The sequence below is a fragment of the Pteropus vampyrus genome, unplaced genomic scaffold (genome assembly GCF_000151845.1).
Source record: "Pteropus vampyrus isolate Shadow unplaced genomic scaffold, Pvam_2.0 Scaffold122, whole genome shotgun sequence".
Lineage (NCBI taxonomy): Eukaryota > Metazoa > Chordata > Mammalia > Chiroptera > Pteropodidae > Pteropus > Pteropus vampyrus.
This window is the reverse complement of record NW_011888903.1, coordinates 2,694,828-2,720,305: the sequence shown is the minus strand read 5'-3', so window position 1 is coordinate 2,720,305 and position 25,478 is coordinate 2,694,828. Positions and strand designations below refer to the sequence as shown.

At 35.1% G+C, this 25,478-nt stretch overlaps 1 protein-coding gene across 1 annotated transcript in view; it reads left to right on the top strand.

The window, feature by feature from the left end:
- PTPRM (protein tyrosine phosphatase, receptor type M) overlaps nucleotides 1-25,478 on the top strand; it is a 737,127-nt gene that overhangs the window by 459,330 nt on the left and 252,319 nt on the right. Inside the window, exons 12-13 of the mRNA XM_011366167.2 lie at nucleotides 10,092-10,365; nucleotides 11,354-11,390. Coding sequence (XP_011364469.1) covers nucleotides 10,092-10,365; nucleotides 11,354-11,390 — 311 coding nt within the window. The remainder of the gene's footprint in view (nucleotides 1-10,091; nucleotides 10,366-11,353; nucleotides 11,391-25,478) is intronic.

Genomic DNA, 25,478 nt, shown 5'->3' with positions numbered 1-25,478 from the left:
ACTTTGATTTGACCTTAATGATTAAAATGAATATCAAATGAAATACTAAAATTGAGAAATTATGGATCTTTGTAACCTGAGGAATGATTACAGAAGCTAGAATGAATAGTTCCAAATTTGCCTAACAGAGATTTAGAGAGAGGTAGAGGGGAACAGACACCAAGACTGTGTATTTGCAGTCTTCTCTCCCTGCCCTCCACCAAGAGCAGAAATGGTTTTATTTTCGTCCCTCACCTCAGGCATCACAGGCAGCTATGGGAGTCAAGACAACTAACCCTGCTTGTCACACCTGACAGTGTAGTTCTGTCAGGAACTGGGCAGTATGGAAACTATGAAGAAAACCCCTCTACTCTTGGGGTCACTTGGGGCATGCCTGCCAGGATTTTGCAGATACCTACACAAGGGCCCTGCCCATTTCCTACAGTCTTCTCTACTCTTGAAAAAGGGTCCTCATGGATTCTTGGAAATTCAACTGTTTTAGTGAGCCTGATGGAAAAACTTGTTGGAACTTCAGTGGGATTTCTTTTGCACAAGGGTTGGAGTGAGTGGAGGCTGCATTGGGAATCTAAAGACATATTTAATTTAGGTACAAAGTTGGTGGCTGTCGGCAGTGCAAGAGCAGCCTTCAAGTGTCACTGGCAGTGGGAATGTATGGGCGCTAGGTCCACTCAAGGATGAGGACAGTCTGCGCCTGATTTCTCTTTTTATTTAATTCCTTCTTATTTAATTTTTTTGTATTTAATTCCTTCTTCTCCTGTGCCTGGCACAGGGCTTGATATGTGATAAGCATTATAGAAAGGAAGGATGGAAGAAACGTGAATGAAATATTTTCTTCTTATTTGTTGATGTCATAACTTGCCTGATCTTGTACCCAGAGTTATAAAATATTAGAGCTTGAAAGGACCTTAGCGTTGAGTCTAATTTAGTGGCAAAGCTGGAAACAATTGCCAGTGGTATGTGACTCCCACTTCAGGGTTCTCTCAGCGCCCCTCCTCTGGGGCACCTCCCTCTTTGATGGCGGCATTTTCATTCTAGCTCACCTGGCCTGTAGTATCAGTACTTTTAGGGACTGAAAGATTCTGAATTGAATACGAACATATAATAATTAAGATACTTAATATAGCTTTGATAGTATTTGATTTCTTTTTTTATTCAAATCACTAGAGGTATTTAAGAGAAAATACTTTAATCATAGTAGCTGACCTTGAATTACAATTTTATAGTCATGTTTGTTATGAAATTGTGATGGTTAAATTATGATAAACTTAAGTGAAATAAAATATCCAAAAGAAAATGTCTTCACTCGTTAAAAGAGAGAGAAATCACTCTTAAAAATGTTCCGTCCAGGACTGATTTACCTGAAATTTGGTGCCTGTTGTGAAGATTAATAACAGGTGGCCTTTCACAGTTTCTCAGCCTGAGTCTAATGTTCTAGTTGTTCTTTTATTATCCCAAACCTCCATAACTAAAGGATTTTTTTCTTCCTGCTTTTTGTTCACAATATGGTACTGTAATTGAGTTCATATTTCATACCCATCCTTTTGGCTGTAATTAATACTTTATTATATCAGATTTTATCTCTAAATAGCAGAGCAGCAGGATATTGGCCTGAATGCTCAGACATGCTCACACATGCACACACACATACACACACACACACACAAGACAATAGTAACTTGTGGATGTTAGGCAAGCTTTCATGATGAATTATGGCTTAGAGAACATAATATGTATTTGTGCTGTCCCGCAAATATTCCACAGAAGTTTATGGTCAATCTTATCTAGAACAGAGCAGGACAAAGAGAAATTATTCAATCTCGCAGATCTATTTATGCTGTGCAGTATGCCCATTTTCTGTGTAAAACTAGTTATCAGTCCTCATTTATGATTTATTGGATGGGACTTTGGTAGGTCAACTACTCAGCACCACTATTACATGAAGGACTCTAAGGAATTCTCGTCACGACAACAGACATATCGAACATATTGAACTGATCTTTTTTTTCTAATTTTAAACTGGTGACAATACTCTTAAAACTTAGTTCAATTGTACCAGGCTTTTTTGTATTATCAGAGTGTCATTTCAGTAAATGCTGACAGGTTTAGGAAAAGGGTATGACTGAACAAAGAACAGGAAGAAAATTTTGTGTTGTTGCATGACAATAAACCATAATTACACATTTATTTTTACATGCTTTGAATATAATTTATATTTTAATTTACCATCACCCCCCAAAAAATTAATCTTTAGGAAGATATTAATCCTAATCTATTTTTCACATATATAGAATAGATGGTTTTTACCAAAAATTGCAAATCAAGCTAAAAGTCATTGTTAGGTATCATGAAATAAACAATATTCTAAGTCCTTGAACTGATCAGAATTGCCAACTTTAAAGGCTTAGCAAAAACAACAATGAAATGGATCATTACCTTTTTCCCTCTCTCCTTTTCCTGTTCTGTTATCCAGTTGGATAATGCTCCAATAGTTTACACTGATAAGAGGTAGAATAAGTGGATAAGAAAAATGGACTAAAGATAAGGCTTTAATTTTGAAATGAATTACGCTAAAAATTTTAAAGTCAGTTTCAAATCTGTACTAGGCTTTCCCTCAAAGTCTTCAAAGTTAGAAAAGACCAAAAACATTTTATCACATTTGAACTTTAAAGTTTAACAAAATACATGAAAGATGTTCAGATGTACTTCTCTAGGTTATACTTCATGTGCTATTCTATACAAATTCAGATTTCTTAGTCTCCTTGTAAAAGCCTTAGTTTTGTTGTAGAAAGTGTATCACAAATTAAACTTTAAATTAAATTTCATTTCATAAGAAAGTTGTGATATAATAATGTCACATTTTTTGGCAAATTCATCTTCACTGTGGATTGTGCCTTCATACTGCAAATGCCGTAGGAAGAGTTTGTGTTATTTTAAATTCCAGAACAGTGGTGGGACAAGGCTAGGAATGGTGTAACTTTAATAAACAAAGGGAGAATGAGTAATACATAAAAAGATAATAGAATTTTAATCATCTCACTAAGCTAGAATCTTCTACTTGGTTTTCCATTGTTGAGGACTTGTGGGTTTTTTAATCATCTTTTTAGGAAAAAAAAAACATTCAAATAGTAAAATTTTCAAAGCTACTTTTGAGATTACAATTGTGGTTGGAATGATTTTATGAAATTCATTAGTGAAATGATGTTATCTGTACAGATGAAAAACATATCAGTCATAAAGTTCTGGCAAGGTACCATTGACCTAGGTGCCAATAATGTGTTAATTTCCATTAGGGAGACAGCAATGTGTGGCAAATGGTCAGCAAATAGGATTTAGCTATTTTTCATTAGTGCTTGGACTTTGATAAAGGGGATAGAAAAGAGCTGCTTGACCTTTCAGTGCTTAAATTATTAAAGAGCAAATAGATTTGAGGTCTGGATGCTTGCAAATCTAATTTGTCTTGTGGAGCAAGGATGAAAAGACATTTTGAGTTTGAAATTGCTCTAGTCAACTTAGTTCTTACTTTAATATATCTGAAAATGAGTAGATGGTAGCCATTTAAAAAGTAATATATCTGGAGTAGAGTATATAGTATAACATACCAGCTAAAATGTAGGCACATTAAAAGGTCATTAATTCTTGAATTTTTATCTAATCCTCATAAAATTGCTGCTTGAAAAATTAATTTTTTTCATACATATTCACTTTGATGGTATTTAAATTATAAAACAAATTTTTCTTTCATTAGGGATGTCAAATATAGAATGTTCTCATTAAAATAGGAAAGTGCCTGGCACATAGTAGGCACTCAAAAAATATTTGTTCAGTTAATAGATGAGTAAAAACACACAACACCACACATATACTAGCTAAGCTGGGGAAAAGATAGATGGGAAGTGAGAGACAAAGGTGAGAGAAGAAGGTAGAGAAAGCAGAGATGCAGCTTCTGATTCCTTCAAGGTTCATTATTTAATTGTGGGTTATCCAGAATAACTTTACAATTGCGCCAGCATCCTCTTATCGCAAAACCTTTTTCATGGTCATTTCCTCCTCTATTAGCTCTTGGGTATTTAGGAAATGAATACAGAATAAACATAGTATTAAATTTTGGTAAAGCACATAAATGAAATAAGGAATAAAATCATATGATCATATCAATAAATGAAGAAAAAGCTGACAATATGCAGTATCCTTTTATGATTAAAACACTTAATAAAATGGGTATAGAAGGGAACAACCTCAACATAATAAAGGCCATAAACAACAAACCCTCAGCTAATATCTTACTTAATGGTGAAAAACTGAAAGCTTTCCCTCTAGGATCAGGAACAAGACAAGGATGCTCGCTCTCACCACTCCGATTCAATATCGTATCAGAAGTCCTAGCTAGAGCAATTAGGTAAGAGAAAGAAATAAAAGGCATCCAAATTGAGAATGAAGGAGCAAATTGTCACTTTTGGTATGATTCTCTATATAGAAAACCCTAAATACTCCCTCAAAAAGCTATTAGAAACAATAAACACAGTAAAGTTGTAGGATATAAAATCAATGTACAAAAATTTATTGCATTCCTATATACTAACAATGAAATTTCAGAAAAAGAAATAAAAGAAAAAAAATTCCTCTTGCAATTGCAACAAAAGAATAAAATACCTAGGAATAAACTTAACAAAACATGTGAAGTACCTTGACGCTGAAAACTATAAGACATGATTAAAAGAAATTGAAGAAGATACAAAGAAATAGGAAGATTATCCTTGTTCTTAGATTGGAAGAATCAACATAGTTAAAATGGCCATATTACCCAAAGCAATTTACAAATTTAATTCAATCCCCATCAAAATCCAAGTGATATTTTTAAAGAAATGGAACAAAAAATCATCAGATTTCTATGGAAGCTCAAAAGATCCCAAATAGCCAAAGCAATCCTGAGGGGAGAAAAATAAACACACAAGGCCAGAGGTACCACACTGCCTGACTTCAAATTATACTACGAAGTGACAATAATCAAAACAGCATAGCATTGGCAAACAAAGACACACAGACCAATGGAACAGAATTGAGAGACCAGCAATAAACCCACATATACATGGGCAAATTTTCCACAAAGGGGCCAAAAATATACAATGGAGAAAAGAAAGCCTCTTCAATAAACGGTGCTGGGAAAATTGGAAAGCCACATGCAAAAGAATAAAACTAGATTGCTATCTGTCACTGCAAGCCAAAATTAACTCGAGGTGGAACAGAGACCTAAATATAAGACCTGAAGCAATAAATTGTGTAGAAGAAAGCATAGGTACTAAACTCATGTATCCTGGATAGAGAGAATTTTATGAATTTGACCTCAAAAGCAAGGGAAGTAAAAAGCAAAAATAAATAAATGGGACTATATCAAACTAAAAAACACAGCAAAAGAAACCATCAACAAAACAAAGAGGCAGCACTCAATGGGAAAAGATATTTGGAAACAATACCTCCAATAAAGGGCTAATATCCAAACTATGTAAAGAATTCATACAACTCAACAACAACAACAAAACCCCACAAACAATCAAATTAAAAAACAAGCAGAGGACCCGAACGGACACTTCTCCCAAGAAGACATACAACTGGCCAACAAATATATGAAAAGATGCTCATCTTTGGGAAATTCCAAAACCACAATGAGATACCACCTCACACCTGTTAGAATGGCTGTCATCAACAAGACAAGAAATAGCAAGTGTTGGAGAGGTTGTGGGGAAAAAGGAACCCTCATACACTGCTGGTGAGAATATAAATTGGTATAGTCACTATGGAAAATGGCATGGAGTTTCCTCAAAAAATTAAGAGTAAAATTACCATATGACTCAGCAATCCCTTTTCTGGATATCTACCACCCAAATTTGAAAACATTTATCTGTAAAGATATATGCACCCCAATGTTCATTGTAGCATTATTCACGGTGGCCAAGACTTGGAAACAACCAAAGCGTCCTTCGATCGATGACTATACAAAGAAAATATGTACATGTATGCAATAGAATATTACTCAGCCATAAAAAAATCATGAAATACTGTCATTTGTGACAACATAGATGGATCTAGAAATTATCATGCTAAGCTACATAAGTCAAACAGAAAAAGTTGAGAACCATGTGCTTTCGCTCATATGTGGGATATAAAACTAAGCAAACAAATGAACAAAACAAACAGAGACTCATAGACACAGACAACAGTTTAGTGATTACCAGAGGGAGAGAGCAGGGAGTTATTTAAGGATAAAGGGATCAAATATATGGTGACAGAAGAAAATTTAATTTTGGGTGATGAATACACAATGCAGTATACTTATGATGTATTATTGAATTGTACACTTAAAACTTATATAATTTTTTAACCAATGTCACCCCAATAAATTTAATTTAATTTTTTTAAATTTTAGTAAAGCAAAGCATATTTGTGGATAACAGTGTATTTCCTCCATACTACATGTACTATATAGAAAATAGAAATTAGTTCTAGATTATCTATACTTTCAAAAATATATACTTCATGGCCACTTCACTCTAAGTGTCATGAGATACAGAGATGACTAAAACATAGCCCTCCTCCTTGAAGAACTTGTGAGACTTTTAAAAATATTGATACAAGGACACAAAGGACTGTATTTCATCACAGAAAACATATTTTTGTGAGTTTAGAGCAGAGCAAGAATACATCAAAGTGGGGAACCATACCAGAAGCCCCTGAGAGAGAGTTTATGAAAGGGTCTCAATCATTTTACAAGGTAGGGTCATCTGCTGAGAGTGACAGAAGATTTCAGTGTGTTGGGAAGATCAGCATTTAAATAACAAGCTCGGATCCAAGCCAGAATGAAGAAATAGAGGTAAAGATGTTTGCGGCAGAATTCAAGATCTTGGCTCTTGGAAAGTTTGGAGGTTCCTGTGCTAATCTTTAACCTGGCAGAGTTAGAAGCAGGAGGGAGCTACCTCCAGGTTGAGAAGTGAGTGATCACTGTCCTCAGAGCCATTGGTAAGGAGGTTCCTGGGAGGGATCAAGGGTTGGAGAGGACACAAGCCAGGTCCTGGTGACACTGCAGAATCCAAGAGAGTGTCCTTCCTATAAGTCATTAATGACACGGATGCAGATGGGAGAAGGAATTAAGGTCAAGGTATAATTACCATCTATCACTCTCTTGATGTGATGAATGAGAAAGAATCTCTAGACAATACTCAGAATAAACTGATTACAAGAAGTGGATGGACTGGTTGTGTGTTTGTTGTGATCGCGTGAGCCCATGGTGCAGATGTTTCACGTGAGTACCACAACCAGGAATTTTTAACAGGTGATGCTAGTGCTCTCTTGTCAGATGATTAAGAGAGCACATCTACTACTCATTTAGCTTTGTGCCCAGATAGTATGGACATTTCACCTCCGAACCTCAGTTTTCTCACCAGTAACATGGGAAAATAAAACCTGCATGTTTAAGGCACCTGATCTAGCACTTCCCGCGTGGAATAATTCCGGCAAATTTTTTTTCCCATGAATCTTCATATTTCCATTTTGTCTAGTATATGAGTTTCCCAGAAGTTGTTTTAAAAGTGATTTCAAAAATCATGTCATATAGCAAATAAATTGGGAAAGCTGACTGATAAGAGGAAGGCAATATTAAAAATTATTTTATTTAATGGAGAATTCCTTTGCAAAGCAATTTATTCCTTTGATATATTCCTTTTGTGAAAGTAGTTCTTGTATGCTGAATAAAAATTATGAATAAAAAATATAAAATGTACCTTCGAAGGTCCATTTAATTCTCTCATTTCATAAGAAAGAAAAGACCCAAAGAAATTATTTTAAAACCTCAGTTGTTAGAAGAATTAGGATTAGAGCTTAGATGTATATAGAAGCACATGCCACTGTGTCCCCACCACTTTCAAAGGCATTTCAAGAGAAGAGTCATACTTTCTCAATGTTGTTTGTATTTAATGGCATATTGAATTAAACTTCTTCATGGGTCAGCTTTTGTCTGTGGTGGTGCTGTGGTCTTTTGCTTTAACTTTAACCCTGTACTCTTGTTATACTATGACTTGATATTCTTGTTAATATTTATTACATATCCAACTATTCCAAAACTTAGTACTAGCTTAAAGCAACCTTTCTGTTTTGCCATGATTTTGTGGACCAACAAAAGCTTGGCTGGGCAGTTCCTTCTTGTGGTTTCTCATGGGCTGCCATCATCTGGATGTTCAGCTGTGTGGCCTTCTAAGGTAGTCCACATACATGGCTGTCAGTGATGCTCACTGTTGGCTGGGAGCTCTTCAGGACTGCCAAGCAGAATGCCCATGCGTGGCCTCTCCAGCATGGCAGGTTCAGGGGTATTGGACCACTTGCATAGTGGCTGGTTTCTTCCAAATAGCTTCCCTGGGGAACCAGGCTAAAGATGCATGGCCTTCTCTGACTGAAGCCTTGAGATTTACACACTGTCCCCTTGTTATATTCTTTAGGTCGCATGTAGTCATTAAGGTTGGCCAACCCTATTCTTGGTGGGAAAAGTGTCAAAGAATTTGCAGATGTATTTTAAAATAGACCATCTATAAATGTAATAAGTCAGGGAGAAGGGGGACAAGAAATCAAAGTCCACTTTACCTCTATACATGTTCCTTAGCCTCTTTATAAGAATATTCTTCCTAAATACTTTCTTTCACGTTGGATCTATCATGCGGTGAGAATTCTACCAGATGTGTGCTTAGAATTCACATTATCATTACACTGTACACCTGCAGGACTGCCTGTCTAATGAGCAATCATTCTGTTCTACAACAATTGATTTTTGTTTAGGTAGAATTACAAACTGAATGGCAGCTGCATTGTTACTGTAATAGATAACGTGGTAAGTGGTTGTACTTCCAGAAATAGATGACTTCACTGAGTGCAGATTAGAGTTCACACAGACAGTATCCCAAAGAGGGACCTCCCCAAGCCTTCCCCACACTGAGCAAGTCTAGGATTACAACAAAAATGGTGCTTTTTCTGATATGGTAAGAAAAAGATACGTCTCCTTGCCAAGACTTTCAATCTAATTTGGATTCAGTTTTTGAAAGCTGTTGTCAAGGTTTAGTTTTTATCAGTATAGAAACTTTTTTTGTCATTCAGCAAAACTGCACAAATATTCATCACTCTAGTAAATATATATATCTTACTAAAAACTTCATCCCTTCAAGTTTTTTTCCATTCTCCTTAGGTTACTTCAAAAGTCAAAGACATTGGAAGGGCGAGGGGAGAAAGGTGGGAGATCCACTGCTCTGTGGGGACATCTGTCTTTGCAGGCATCTTTGAAGGATGACCATTTCCATCTATCTTTAATTTAAGTAGCCCTGTTCATAATTTACTCTTAGAAACTGCTTTTAATTCCAAGGCCTTGCCTTTTGAAATTCCATTCTCTTTTCTCTGCCTTTCTTATGTTATCTCTTTCCACTGATTAAATATGGTGAAGGACAAAGGCATATAAGAAAATATCAAAGTTAAACCTTTGTTAATATGAGTCATTACACATTGTGTTTTGTGACTTGATAAAACTTCGAAAATATCAAAGTTAAATCTTTGTTAATATGAGTCATTACACATTGTGTTTTGTGACTTGATAAAACTTCACATGCATTTATACAAATGTCATTGAAGAAAATAATATGTTGTCTTTTGCCTTTTTAAAAATAAATGTATAGTTAATATAATTTCATTTATTAGATAAACTGAGTTAATTGTCTACAAAGTCATCTTCAGTTACATGTGAGAAAAATATTATTTTAGTTGTCCTGTTCACATAAATAGCAGAGATTGTTATTATACAAGATCTTTGTAATTATGGTGAATTTTGTTTCTCTCAATAAATTGTATTATCTGAGGTGAGAGAGTTCTGTGGAAGATTAAACACTTTACCTCTCTTTCATTGAGCAAGTGTTGTGTGAGTGTCCATTATGTACAAAACACTTATTATTGACTATATCCAATATATTCTTTATTCTGGATATCCTGTAGATCCATGCAGCCGAAGGCAAAGGGGATCAGCTCAGTTATTATAAAATATCACTGATAATACTCTTTTTTTTCCCCAGTGTCTACCAAATAGTTGTTGAGGAAGAACGTCCTCGAAGAACTAAAAAGACAACAGAAATCTTAAAGTGTTACCCAGTGCCAATCCACTTCCAGAATGCTTCCATCCTGAACTCACAGTACTACTTCGCTGCAGAATTTCCAGCAAACAGCCTGCAAGCCGCTCAGCCTTTTACTATTGGTGATAACAAGACCTACAATGGATACTGGAACACTCCTCTTCTTCCCCATAAAAGCTACAGAATTTATTTCCAAGCTGCTAGTAGAGCCAATGGGGTAAGTTTTATAGATGGTTGTTTACTTAGGCTAGAGTTATTAATGTGAACATAGATTAAATAAGATAGTAACAAATAGTGATGCTTTTGTGTGTTCCTACTTGAAACAAGTGTGGGTTTTTTTTTTTTTTCTTTTTTAAAATTATTTTCACCTAGAGAAACGTATGGAAAGAAATGAATATACTCTTATTTGTTTTGGTAGAAAGAACATATCATCAACATGATGGTTTTTATTTTCAGTTTTTACTTGTTACCAAAAGTTGCCTAGTAATTCTGCTTACCTGACTGTTTTACAGGAAAATAATATAGCTACGATACATACATTCAGCTCATTTAAAATTTCGTGAGATTCACACCTGTCTTTTCAGCAAATTCTGTTCCATTTATTTGGTTCCACAGAGTTTATGCTTCCTGTAACTGACTAAATTAGGTATCTTTTTTTTTCCTAACGCCTTTAGAAAATGAGAAAAATAAATAAATAAATAAAAATTATCGAGTCATTTCTGAATTTTTTGCCCTTTCTTGTTCAGACCAACCTAGAACTCTGATAAGATAGTAAAGTCTCCTTAGAAAGAAGGGCAGGTTTTGCAGCTGCTGCAGTGGTTTCCCTCCTTCACAGCATGGGTCTGGGTGCCATCATAGTTGACTTGACTTTTGCCTATGAAAAAGGAGGAAGTTTGGAACACAGAGTTCTTCTCCAGTAGTGTTTAACCAGAGAGAGACTAAGGGTCTGGAGTAGGAGGCCAGGGGCCACCAGGCAGAGACATTTTGTGTTTAGCTCCCTGCTGATCATCTGCTTCAGAAATGGTCACCACCACTGGCCAGAAAGTGTATCTGAGCATTGTTCAAGGAGTAAACATAGTGTGATTAATGCCACATGTAGAACAATGAGATATTTTCTTATCTATATTTAAAGAGAACTACATATATTTTTATTTGTTTTAAATAAAACATGAATAGTGATTTTCCTCCCTCTTTATTTGACACAGGAAACCAAAATAGACTGTGTCCGAGTGGCCACAAAAGGTAGGTTGAAATTGTGGGATACTCTCCTAATTTATGTCCTTAAAATTTTAGAGGATATTTCAAAACTTCTTGAAATATTAACGTCATTGAAATAAGTGTGTGTGTGTGTGTGTGCATGTATGTTTTTATTAAGATCTAATGGCAGTTAATATTGACCTGCCATATTTCATAGAGATATTTTTTTAAAATAAGAAGTCATGTTACTATGTTCCAAGCACTTTTCAATGGTTATTATTTTTAAGAATTATTTTAAAATAAGTGTTATATGATCTCAGTACAGTTTAAAAAAAAAAAAAAAACATAGTACCATATGTAGTAGTACTATATCCAGAGAATCTTCTCATGCAAAGTAGAAAAATATTGCCTGCCATTTTAAGGAAGTACCTACTAGTTATAATAGCTTTATAGAGTATATGTGGGCTGGGCTTTTTTTCTTAACCAATGATGTGTGCCTCTTTGAACCCCACAACCAGGAAATGTTATTGTGGAATTTCTGTTTCTAAGGCCTGGTTCAAATCCTGAGAAAATGTGATCAAGGATGAGATGTAGAAGTGACGAGTAAGCTCACCACACAGTGCCTCCTAAGAGAGAAAGTGTAGTTGCGTGCGTGCCCGAGTTGTCATTTCATCTTGTCCACTTTGCAGTATGGTTTTAACCATTACATGTTGAAGTGTATGATGAAATGCTTTGAGAAATGTAAAATGCTGCATTAAAATGAGGCATTATAAATTTACACTTGTAGTTCAATACATTCTTTCAGACTTTAGAATAACCATATGCACGATAAGGAAGTGTGTGTGATTTAATTTAGACGTAATGGCAGGAAGGCGTCATCGGATCTGTGGCACTAGATTTAATCAATCCTTGAGTAGTCACTTGTTGAGTTCTATTTGATAAAAATATCTTGTTTTTTTTGTTTAACTTTCAGGCAACATAATTTGAATATATTGTGGGTCCATCTGCATTTTCAAAATTTTCATTGAATTCTTATTCAGTTAGCTTGACAAATATTTCTTGCTTTCATGTTATGTGCCAGGCATTGTGTGAGGTACTCACCTCATTTGTATTTTGTTTTTTCTTCATGTGCTCATAGTTCTATTTCCAAGAATCTAATTATTTTGATTTAAAAACATTCAATTCTTTATATTATATTATACCTGATTAAGTGCCTTTATTTATAGGAATAAATTAATACTAAATGAATTTAAAGATATTGATGGGTTTTGTAAACTATAATATGCTATTACCTATTATCACAGTATTGTGAGGCCCTTGAATGAGGTATTGACGTTCCTAGACCTCCAGGTCATCGCCCATGCTCAAATTGCTTTATCAAATTCTACTTACCCTTGAGGTCTCCAAAAGTAAATTCAGTTGCAGATTGCCTAATTTATAATGCCTTATGTTTGACATCACAGCTGAAAATCACTTTCATACTCCTATTCTCATTTATTTCTTTAACATTACTGTGGGAAAGGAGACAGGTATTGTTATTTTTATTTTTAAGATTAAGAAAATGCATACTTTGGGAGACAAATTGATTTATCAAGTTCACTCAGCTAATAATCTATGGGTCAAGGCTTAATCCCAAGCATTTGGACTCCTATCCCGTGTTTCACTGTCTCATAGCTTTTCATCCAGCAGAATCTCTGGCCAGTTAGAGTATTGCATTGTATAAGTATCTGTCCTCCTCTTTATTAGGATTGAGTCACTGCCCAGTTAACTCTGAAAGCAATGAAATATCTGTCATCATGTTCATTTACATATCTAAATAATTATATAAATAACACTCATAAGTATGGAAATCTGACGTTTGCTGTTTTCACAATAGATTGAATTAGACGGTGATTTGGACCATTTTCTTCCATCAGCTAGATTTAATCAATATTATAATTTGTTTTTCAATTCACCAAAGGACGATTAGGCAATTAGATGACCTGATTGACTAAATATTCTCCACTCATATTTTCTGAGTCATTTGCAAACATTTACACAGCAACAAACTCTATCCAAATAACCTCTTTAGGGGAAAGAGGGAAATAGATTTTAATATTCATTATATAACATTGTCATTTCTATTCATAAAATCATAATATAGAAGGAAACCTTAGGAGATATTTTCCTATCAAGTGAAACTACACTGTTTGGTACTATTTTATTTTATTAATTTCTACATGTACAGATTCAGCAACCTCCCTTTATAGCACAGTTTAATGTTTTAGCACGTTTATAATCACATCATTTTTCCTTATTCATACTAAAAATTATTTTTGAAGTGTGGTAAGCAATTCCATCTTGAGTACTTGGTCAAAACAGAGAAATAGGCAGATCTAATAATTTTATTGGTATTACATAGTGAAGATGTTTGAAATTTAAAAGAGTTCAGACATTCTGGTTTTTGCTATATATTACTGACAGTGTGGTGGCTTAATTGAATTTTCAGATACTTAATTACTTCCCTAAGCTATTTTCTAAATTTTTAAAGATGTTCGATGTTCTCATGAAACAATCATTGACAAGAATCTTTATAGAAAAACTATGGAGGTAGATATTTTTCACAAGGAACTAATTCGTAATTTCAAGTATGGCTTTGTTTCTTAAAGATATATTTCATACTATGTATAAATTTAATGTTGTGATTATTTTAATTATATTCCAAGAGTATATTTGAACACTAATCATCTTAAATATAAAGCCTCATAAAAGTTAGACACAGGAACAAAACCTAAGGTATGTTATTACTTATCTTCACCCGTACACTGGGGATTGCCTATATTTTTGTGTATCCTTCTTTAATTTATACATCTAGATTTCTCATAAGTATGTTACTGTATTTTGATTGTTCACTATAGGCAAACTTATAACAGAATTTTCTATCTCTTGAGTTAAAAGATAAAAACACTGTACAATGACAGAATATACATAATGTTTGGATATTACCCTCCCAATTATAGGATTCTTTTTTATCTATACAGTGGAAAAAAATAGTATCTTTTAGCAAGTCTTAGATTCTCCTAATTTTGATTTTGATTTTTAATCACATTCACATTTTTATACTTGAATTCTTTTCAAAACCATTTAGTCCAGCTCTATCTTGGAAATTAGTATATGTGTTTTCTTTAACCCTTACTTACATATGTTATGGGTGCCTTATGGTAACTAGTAGGGTTGAAACACTTTTTATGCTAGTTTTGGAAAACTTTGTTGATGATCAATTCTAAACTGACAAGATACACTTAAAAATCAAAATCTGTCTTGTTAGTAAATTAGATTTCTTGTATGAAATGAGGTATATTCTAATTGTTATGACAATCAGTTTAAACTGTATACTTTGTATCAATCTTCCATAAAAAAATATTTTGCATAACATGGTGCCACCTGTGTTTGTCCTTGATAATATAGCCATTTGGGAGTTTTCTTATTATACATTTATTTTAAACATTTTTGAGTGCCTACTGTATGTCAGGCATAGTGTAATCTGTGGGACTTCCAAGTACAGATACATATATATATATATATCTCCTTTTAAATTTTGAGGATTCTGAGTTCATAAAAGTTTGGGGGATTTTGTCTGTTTTTGTTTTTAGTGTATGGGGACTGGGGTCATATGTGTTAACTTGTTCCTTTCCTTGCTAAGATTTGGTTAACAGTAGTGTAGCTAGAAATCAAAAGAAAAACCACATGAGAACACATGCTAAATTCTTTTCAAAAGTATTGTAGTAGTCAGACTATAAACCTAAAAAAAAAAAAAAGAAAACAAACCATTATTCTAATGTCATATTTTAAGGTGAATTTTCTGTGCAAAAATGCTTCACTGTTTTTAAGTTTAGTATTTTATTTCACTTACATTTGTAGCAAATGTGCCTATGCTTCACTGGAAGACCTTCAGGAAAATTTGAAGGATTTCCATTGTTCTGATACAAATTCTAACTATATTCAGAGATTCGAATGTTTCTTTTTTAATCACTAGGCTCTTTGAGAATTTGCTCTAGACTGTTTTTCTGTTCACTGTTTTGTTTAAAGAAATAGCATCCTTTCTAGGCTACACTGGTACAGAATGAAAGTACACTGACAAAAGAACTGAAAAGAATGTCTGTTGAGATGTAAAGCTAATTAAGATTCCTTTTAATTACTCATATTCAATGCAAGAGAAAAGAAATTATATAGTAAGACCACTCATATATGCTAATCTGCTATCATTGAGCTATGGATATAGAAGTAGAAACATAAATAAGATATGCATTTGTCAATATTTTCTTTTCTTGGTCTGAAATAGTCTTCATAATGTATGTCATGAGTATATTAAGGCCCCTGAGAAGTTTCTAAGGAAAAGAAACCTGTTTAACTTTGTTCAGCCCTATGTTTGCCAAATTTATTTGACCCAAACGCATTTTTCAAAGTACACTGGAGTCATGTAAAATACAGTTTGGCAAATACTGGTTCAACAAAATCCAGAAGTTCCTACTATGTGCAACTGAAATGGCACTTTGGAAGTCTGATACGCTGGATGTATTTTTTATTCTTTCATGCATATCTTTATATCTCAAGGATACCTTAAATTTATTAGTACCAGAAGTATCTTCAAAGCATAGGACTGGAATTTCTGACTTTATTTTATGAAATTTAGAAATATTCTCTTTAATGCATTCTTACAGATATTTTTAAGATAGAGGCCAGCAAATTTTTATGTAAAGGACATGGTAAATATTTTAGGCATTGTGAACCAGATGGTCTCTTTCACAGCGACTCAGCTCTGCTATTACTGTGCAAGAGCAGCCATCGGCAATGCATCAACAAATAAGCATGCTGTGTTCCAATAAAACTTTATTTGCAAAAACAGGCGGTGGGCCAGATGACCCATATTTTAAAGTGATTTGTAACATAATCACATTTTTTTCTTGTGACTAAAAATAATAGTCACAAATGAAAACTTTTATAGGGCAAAATATATAAATCATATAAAAATCTTTCCTGATATCTATAATATACTTTTAAATGCAAGTTTTGAGCGTCAGATTGCAGTTAGCCATCTTTTTAGTTGTGAATACATGGCTGCCCAACATAGCTATTTTTAAATAACTTTTTGTTCCTATTGTTTACTTTTTTCAGTAGGATAGTTGCTCTGTTTTTGTATAAGGCAATTTTTCTCAAAAGTAGAGTAGGTAGGATTTTCTTGTAAGTAATGAAAAACCACAGAGGAGTGTTGATTGAACAACAGTAGTTGTTCTATGAAGCAAATGTTCTATGTATAAACTTGGAATTGGTACCAACTTTGCAACAAGTGTGAGAAATAACATTTTACTGTTCACAAGTTATTATATCAGTATGCAAAATTGCATACTATGTCTTTATCAAGAAAATTATCCCTGTAATACCCTGAGAGTTCTCCATTCTCTGACCAAACTGTTAGTTTATTCATCTCACTTAGTAAAACTAGAAAGTTTTCATTAATAATATGTGAAAGATGATTATAACACTTTTAAACCCAGTTGTTGCAGTTGTCTAGTTAAAAAGAGCAGCACTGTCTGAATGGTGCAGAGAGATATTTCAAAATATTATGCAGCAGCGGTTTTGGGTTTAATTGTCTGCAGATGGTAGATGATCTATTTTCCTTACTCGCTGCCACATTTCTAATAGCGCCCAGGCTGTTCCACGTAAATTAGTAATCTTTCATGTAAGCCTGTCCTTAATTTTTCAGTATTTTTTCTTTGCATCATTTTCCAGCTGTATCATGTTAGAACCAACATTTTAATTTTATATATTTTTTTTCAATATCTGTGTGTCATAAATGTTAACCATTTAAACACAACTGCTGAGCTGTGCAGGAAAACCAAGAAACCCGCCTAGTCCACTTCAGAAATCTAAATCATTTCTTTGGTCACATGTTAACCATAACAACTGTAGAGAAGACAATGATTAGTTTTTATTCTTTTTAACTAATGCTTTGAGGTGTATTTTTTTCATTCCTTTAATGTGACAAAATGAGATTTCTAAATGGAAATACTCTACATGAAATGCAGTTATCAGAGAGGTTTCTCTACATAAATTTTTTTTTAGTGAAAGAGGATAATATTCTTCACAAAGGTGATTTTAGCGAGTAGAGAAAATATTGTGACTAAAGCAGCAGAATTTTAAATAGTCTAATAAATTTTGAAACCTAAAGTTTGGATCGTCAGAATTAGCAATGAATCTTTATATTATCACACTCAATAGCGGTTGGAAACACTACTCAGTCTAGAGCCCTATCGGGGACTAACGTTTTTGTTTTTACTTTTTTTTTCTTCAGTTGATCTATCCAAAAATCTCAGCCAAAGCTTACAACGGTGTCATAGTTAGAAATCTAACTACCTGACTAAAACTGGTTTAAGGGAAAAGAATTCAGAAATTCGGCACCTTGCTATGGTTTTTTTTTGTTTGTTTGTTTGTTTGTTTCCTTCTCTTTTTGTTGTTGTTGGAACAAAGTTGAGACAATGTGATATACTGATCGAGATTCTCCTTGCTAGCCTAGCTTCAGTCTGGCTTTTTCTTCCCTCATGCATGCTGACCTGGGAATCTTCCTTTGCCATAGCTGCGATAATCGTGACTCAGCTTACAACACCTTACATTCGCATCGCCCCTGCTGCAGGCGACGACCAACTGACAGGTCAGATGTTCAAGTATAGATGAGTCATCTTGCCCATTTCCTGCTCATTTTTCTCAGCTTCGTTTCCCCTCTACATTTCCTCCTTTGCTTAAGGCTTGTTTACAATGTTTCAGACTCTTGGTACAGACCTGTGCCCGCATTAAATGAAGTGATGTGCTTGGCCTCTTCTCTGTGCACATTTATATCCATGCATTCAGCACAACTCCACTGCATGTTTCCATTGTGTGTCTGTCTGTTGATGTGTTCCTTTCTAGCCTAATGTTATATAGAAATGAAATTTGCTGGATTTGCAATAGCAATGACAACAAACAGGATTTCAAACAAAATCCATAAAGATGTGTTCCCAGTAATCCAAATTAAGCTAAAAAGGCCTTGCAATTTGAGTGTGAGAAAGGTTTAATTTTCACCTTGTAGGGTCTACTTTGGACACACATTTAGCAACACACAATCTTGTCTGCCAGTGTTATGTATTGAAGTCACTCAAAGCTGTTTGGGGTGACACTGTTCAAACAGCTTTTCGTGTACATACAACTAGAGCAGAGTTGATTGCATTCCTTATAGATCCTTGTTTCAAAGCAAAGTATTTATATAAAGCAGTGCACATCTGCAAGTCAAATGCACTGAATAATTTAGAGAAGTTTTTAAAAAACCAAATGGCTTGGAGTTGAACCGTGTGCTTCTTTATACCAAGAGAAATCAACTTGTCCATTCATACTGCCTGTAAAGGTACGTGGACATATGTGTAAACTCACATAGGAAAAGAGTCCAGCAAATTATTCCAAATCGAAGGTGAGTGCTCGGAAAACCCCAGAAGACAAACTTTTTTTCCTGCAACCAAAGCAAGTCATGGTCAATATTTGTAACATAATTACAAGGACAGGACTCAAATTCTGGCTTCCAAAGGATCATTGGCACCACAGTTTGTTGCACGTGGTATAGGCACGATTAAAGCTGAGTAAGAAACACACGATTGCTTTCCATATCATTTCTGTTCCAGCAATTGTTTTGTATGTGTGAAACTAAGGAGTATACCCTGATGTTTAAGGGAAAAGAGTGAAGTTTAACTCATGGTAAAAATTCATAAACATTTAGGTTTTTCTGCGAGCTTATTATTTTGGAAAGTAAGGCAACTGAAATGCAGATGCATTATAGACTGATTTTTATAAGGTAAAGAAATGTAGGATAATTTCACTTCTTTCTCCACTAGAATTCTCTACATATTTCAGTCCTCTCTTTTAGACATGTAAGCTACAAACTTATTATTAACAGTTCTGCTTCCTTGCTTTCAAGTTTCTTTTAAGCGTATTTATTTTACTGATTGAAGTTCTGCTTGTCACAGATTCTTTCTTATTCTGAACTTCTGAAGTGTTCTTCCCAACAGAACTACTTAAGGGATAGTTTCTTTTACATAAGTCCTCCCCTTTACAACCTTTACATTTCAGGACTAGCCCATGGCACTCTGTAGGGTTCAGTGTCGACCTGGAAGGTAATCTGGGATCCTTCAGCAAATCTGAGCCCCATTATGTCTGAGTGGGCACCAGTCTTGCCAGCCAGTCATTAAAAATGTGTTAGCCTCACTATCATAAAATGAGTACTTATGGGAAATATACTTAAATAGCCCCTTTCTCAGGCTTTACTTGTAATCTACTACCTTCAAACTAAACGTTATTTATTCGACATGAAGTAAGTGAAACTTCTGAATATAGCTTTCTCTGTAAAACTTGCAGATCAAGAAGATACCTTATAAATCAGCCTCCTTTACAAGGCTTTCAGATCCAGTGTGTGTTGTCATTTTGGTCCTAGCCTGTGAAGGACACATACGTAGCTGTAGTATATGGCTGACATTCTTTTAAGGCTTGCAGATGATCTCCATCACTTACTTTGGTTTATTAAGGATTAAAATGATGGCATGTTAGAATAAGCCTCAAAAAACAGTAAAAAGTTACTCTAGTTCCGTTTTCAGTATTTACTGCTGGTTTTAATAATGGTTAATCTTACCCAGGTAAATTCAAATTCAAGTAATATTTCTTTTGTGTTTTCCATTTGCATTAGCCATCAACTTTGATAGCAGTAACATTGTCTTTTTAGAGTAGATTTATTCATGAGTGGTATTGAGGCTTGAGATTTAATTCAATCATTGATTTGACATTTATTGAGCGCCTTCTGTGTGCCAGGTATAGATGTTCTAACTCTTATAAAAAGTTTTACTTGGGGTTGCCCAGACTCTTGGCGTTAGGCATATTTGAATTAGTTAACATCAAACCTACATGTACACATGCTCATATGAATGAAAAACTACTCTCATACTTGTCATTTAGCAGTCAAGACAACAGTTTTGTAACTAAAGAGGGAATGGACATATATTTCAAAACTTTTCTCAATGCATTAGGCAGTTTGGAAATGGTCAGTGGGATAGCTGAATATTTCACATCTGTGACCCATTGAACAGTTGTAGTTTTGTTTACTAGATCAACTCAGTCCCTTCCAGAAATAAACAGGAAGTACATAAGGAATGCATTCTGAAATGCCTTAAGCAGGTTCTTCTGTTGTTTCTTTTAATTGTGCTGACATCATGCTTCTATAAATGCTATTTGAAGCTATACTTATACTAGGACAATTCAATAGATAGTGAGCCCTCTGTAGTTCCTTTTATCTCACAATGCGTTATATACTGATATAGATGGGATCGCCCTCTCTTGTTTAACACTAAAGAAAACAAGCACCCTGGCGATGTGACCTCAGCACAAGGACTGTACTGGACACAACAGTGTTCATAAATATTGACCGATTTAATTCACCGAATGAATGTAGCCCAGATTGCCAAATGCTAGTATGTTTGGTAAGCATTCCTTTCATTGCACAGGGGAATGTTTTTTAAACTATTTTGTCCTCAGTCAACAGTAAGAATATATCACACCCACTACACACACACGCACACACACACACACAGACACACACAAATTTAACTGGAGCCAAAGATTTAGGCACTGTATTACCAATGCTACTCACTGAATAAGATGCACTCTTATTTTTTTCTATTCTTTTCTATCTTATTCTTGTTCATTTTTTTTTAATCTAGTTGCAACCTCCTAAATTGATTCATTCCCCACTAATGGGTTATAACCCAGTTTAAAAAAAAAATGCTCTACTAAACCACTAGATTTAGCAGATTATGAAAGGAACTGAATGTATCATTGGAATAAAAGTCTTGTCTACATCAAAAATCTTACTCTAAAGAGCACACACAGAAAATTCTAGAAACTGGAAATGCTTCTGGTTTCTGCTTTATTTCTTTTATTTTGTAGTTAATTGTCTACAATATAGAACTGCTTTGGAAGAAAATTAAAACTTGTACATACTAGAAATTTCTCAAGATTTTTTAGGTAATTTTATAACTATGTCTAGGCTATTTATTTTACATTAAGATATTTCTATTTATGATTTAAGTATATAGCCAGCTCTGAGATGCTGCAGAGAGTGATTTCTTTAAATAGACTTTTATCATCCATTTTGGCTAACTCATATATCTAATGTGATAAAATCTGTATCCTAGAATATTTATAAACAAAGTGACTCCTGGGATTCAAGTATAAATCAGATATATCAGAGCATGTAGAATTACTCGCTAGGTATAATTAGCACTTTAAAAAAAATAGAGAACTAGCCAACAATTATTCCCACATAAAGTTTCAAGATTTGAAAAAGAATACATGTAGCATATGCCTCTATTGTCAAAGATACATACAGCTGCACATTAGTTAAAGTGGTCAAAAGAGATTTATTCAGTAACTGCTGACAGTAGATGGAGTTGTACTGCATTCTGATTTGTATAGAAGTGACTGGGCATTTTAACAGGAGAATGAGGGAGAAGGGAGAGAGGCAAGCAGGGACTCCATAGAGTCAGGGAAGCGAAAAATTACAAGATCTGGAAGAGTGTGTTAGTGCATGTGAAATTCATCTGGGTTTGCTAACTGGCACTTATCCAAAGTTAGGCTCCTGCAGCCCACAGAGGCTGGGAGACGGGCCCTGTCTTCAGGTGTTGACTAGAACATAGTCAATTCTTTGGGCAGTCTGGAATTTTCTCAAGCAGACATTTTAAGGGAGATTAGGGTCACCTAGGGATACAACATTAAGATGTTAGAAACTATGTTAGTGTTTTGTTCGAGTCTTTTAGGCCGACGTTAAGGCCTAGCTGAGAAAGGGCTCAGATAAGCCTGGCCAGAGTTTGGTCCAGGAGAGAATTTTTGTCACTTTTCACTCCTTCCCATGTAAAGAGCAGTGAGGATATTTGATCAACTGCTGGGCATTTTCCTCAGGACACAAATGTTCTTTTGTGTCCAAAGGGCTCAGAAGAGCCAGGCTAGAGTTTGGTCACAGAGAGGGTCTTTGTCAGTATATAGGAAGAGTATCTGTGTCAGCATATAAGAAAAGCTAACATGAAATAAGTCCCAAAGAATTTCTTTTTTCTCCTTAGTGTGGCTCTTAGAGCAAATATAGAGTATAGAGCATTTTGTGTGTGTGTGTGTGTGTGTGTGTGTGTATGTAAAATATAAAACATGGAAGTCACTGTACTAGATTCCCACTGAGTCAGGAAAGCAAATAACAGTATTTACAGAAAATCTTCTGTGTTCAAGGTACTATGCTAGAGACTTCTACATGCATTATTTCACGAACATCCACCTGTCATAATGACTAAGAAAAGGAAACAAAGGAATCGTACTCACCTCCAAAGATCTGACATTTAATCAAGTCAGGGACATAAATTTTATTCCAAGCTTACAACTTGAGCCCTGGGTTCCTTTGACCTCAGTGTCTGTTTGAACATTCCCTTTTTTAGCCTTAGTGTCTCTTCTCTCCTCCTGGGCCCTACAGGCCCACCCAGCCCCGCAGAGCCCTCTCACTAATTTCTGGATCTGCTTGGCTCTTGCCGCCTTGCCGTCTACCACATATTATGCTGATCCCCAGCCCTGAGAAAATTCCAGCACCTGTATACTTGGCTCCTAATTCCATACTTCCACACATTACTGGATAAATGGAAAAAACAAGCATATTAATTCTACTAGAGGTATATGTTTTGCGCCGCACACACACCTCCCTTAGTATTCTCTGCATCCTGGTGAATGTGTTCTGCTTATACAGTTGTGTAAGGCTGATCTCTACCCCCGCCCCAACTCCTCTGATCCCCAAACCCTAAGATGGTTTGGTCAGGCCTCCTGTCTCTGCCCACTCTCCAGGGCAAGCGGCCCTTCCCAGCCTTGGCACCATAGGCCTTCCTCATGCCCCTGGTGGTCTTAGCCATTGGATTACAGAAAATGACACCTTTTCCTTAAGAACAAAATACATAATTGAAGTCTGCCACCAACAGCCCAAGTTGATTTCCGGGACTATCAGTGATGAATGGGTCTATATCAAATATCAAGTATCAAATTTAGGTACACTCTAAAGCCCTACCACTGTCTTTTCAGAACTTGTCTTTCTTGCCATCTTAACAAAGATGAAACAGAGTGCCAGATCCAGTATGTATCCCATTTGTGGATTTTTTGCCCTAGACAAAGAAGCTAAATTAGGATCCAAATTTGGTGGTGAATAGTTCTAGAGCAAGGCGGAGTGGGTGGCGGGGGCGTTAACATTAGGGAAGGCAAGGATCTCAAATCCTATATTTTATAAATGCTCATTGTCAGGTTGCCCTGTCATGTAGACCATTACAAGTAGAAACTCTATAAAGTGACTGGCCCAATGGTTCTCAAACAGTGCTCCATGGGGGTCCATGGAAAAACCTTAGGAGCCCCTTTTCACACAGACCTCTGGACCAGGCAGCAGCTTTGGTCTAGAATAGCTATGGGTAGTGTGGTAGGTAGGTTCATGGGCTCGGGTTCAAATTCCAGCTATGTCACTTACCAGCAGAGTGACTTTGGGCAAGTTATTTTGCATCTCTGTACCTCAGTTTGCTCATCTGTGAAATGAAAATTACAGTTTTACACTCATTAAAGATCTGATCAGGATTAAATGAACAAATAGTACTTAGTAAATCCTCGATAAATGTCAGCTATTATTGTTTTCCTGCCTTAACACATTTTTTTAATTATGAGAAGAATGCTAACTCTTTCATTTCCTCATTAATTCATTGAGCATGTATTCCTGAGTGCCTCCTATATGCTAGATATCATGCTAGGCTCTTAGGGCATCTTAGAGATACTGAAAAAGTTTACCCTGTGTCTGCACTAATCTCATTCAGGTTTTGAACCTTCCATATCTTTCTCTCTATGTATGTAAAAATATACAAACATACCCATGCAGTTTTGGTTTTTTTTTACTACCATCTATATATTTAAATATGCTACTTGCGTTTTTCACTTTAATATTCTATGAATTCTGCTTCAAGCCAATACATATCACTCTAAGGCATTATTTTGAATAGTTGGATATTGTTCCTCTATATGGAAAGGATATATTATGATCCAGTCACCCAATCTCTTGTTAATGGACATTCTAGTTTTCACCAGTTTTTTTCTACTAATGGCAAAAAAAATTACAATAAACTGGAATAAACAGCCTTCTATATCTGTTCTTTTTACTATAAGTTTTATTTCTAAATGATTCCTAAATATAGATCAAAGGACAAGTTTGTTTTTATTTGGAACTGACCAGACTTCATTCTCCCAGATTATAGCAAATCATCTTCCCACAAGTGTCTGTTGGGTGCCACTTCCCCACAGCTCCACCTGCACTGGACGTTTACAACCTCATGGGTCCACTGTGGTGGGTGAAAATGGTATCCTAATGACTTTTCCTGGAGTTGAAGATCTTTGCCTATGTGTATTGGCTGTTTGCATTTTTTCTTCTGTGTCGGTTCATACATATTCCTGTCAATCATTACGCTTTTGACTGTATTCATTGTATCTTTTAACATAAAAAAGCTTTCATTTTTAGTTAATCAAATATGTAATCATTTTCCTCCAAAGCTTTTGTTTTGCTCGAGAAGGTATTCACATCTTTCAGATTATTCAGCCATTACCTTGAATTTTAGCTGTTGAATCCATCTGGAAATTACCACTGATATGATATGGAGTGTTGCTAGGGGAGAGGTCTAGCTTTCTGTCAGATAAACAACCAGTTAGACTGGCTCTCATTATTAAATAAATAATTATTTTCTCACAGAATTTAAATATCATATTACCGTATTTAAGTTCTCACATATAGATTCTATTATGGTCCTCTTTATCTCTTCCTACACTATTATCAATATCTTTGATTATGCTGTCTTTTATGATATTTTATTATACGATAAAACTAGAATTCTCTCCTGATTCTTTGTAAAAAAAAAAAAAAATCCCTCGCCACTTGTTTCCATGTCTACCTATCAGTTCTTACAATGGCCTCTAAGGCATTAAATGACAGGCCCCCTCTCATTTTTTTAACCCTTTTCCTCTCTCTCTGCCTCACCG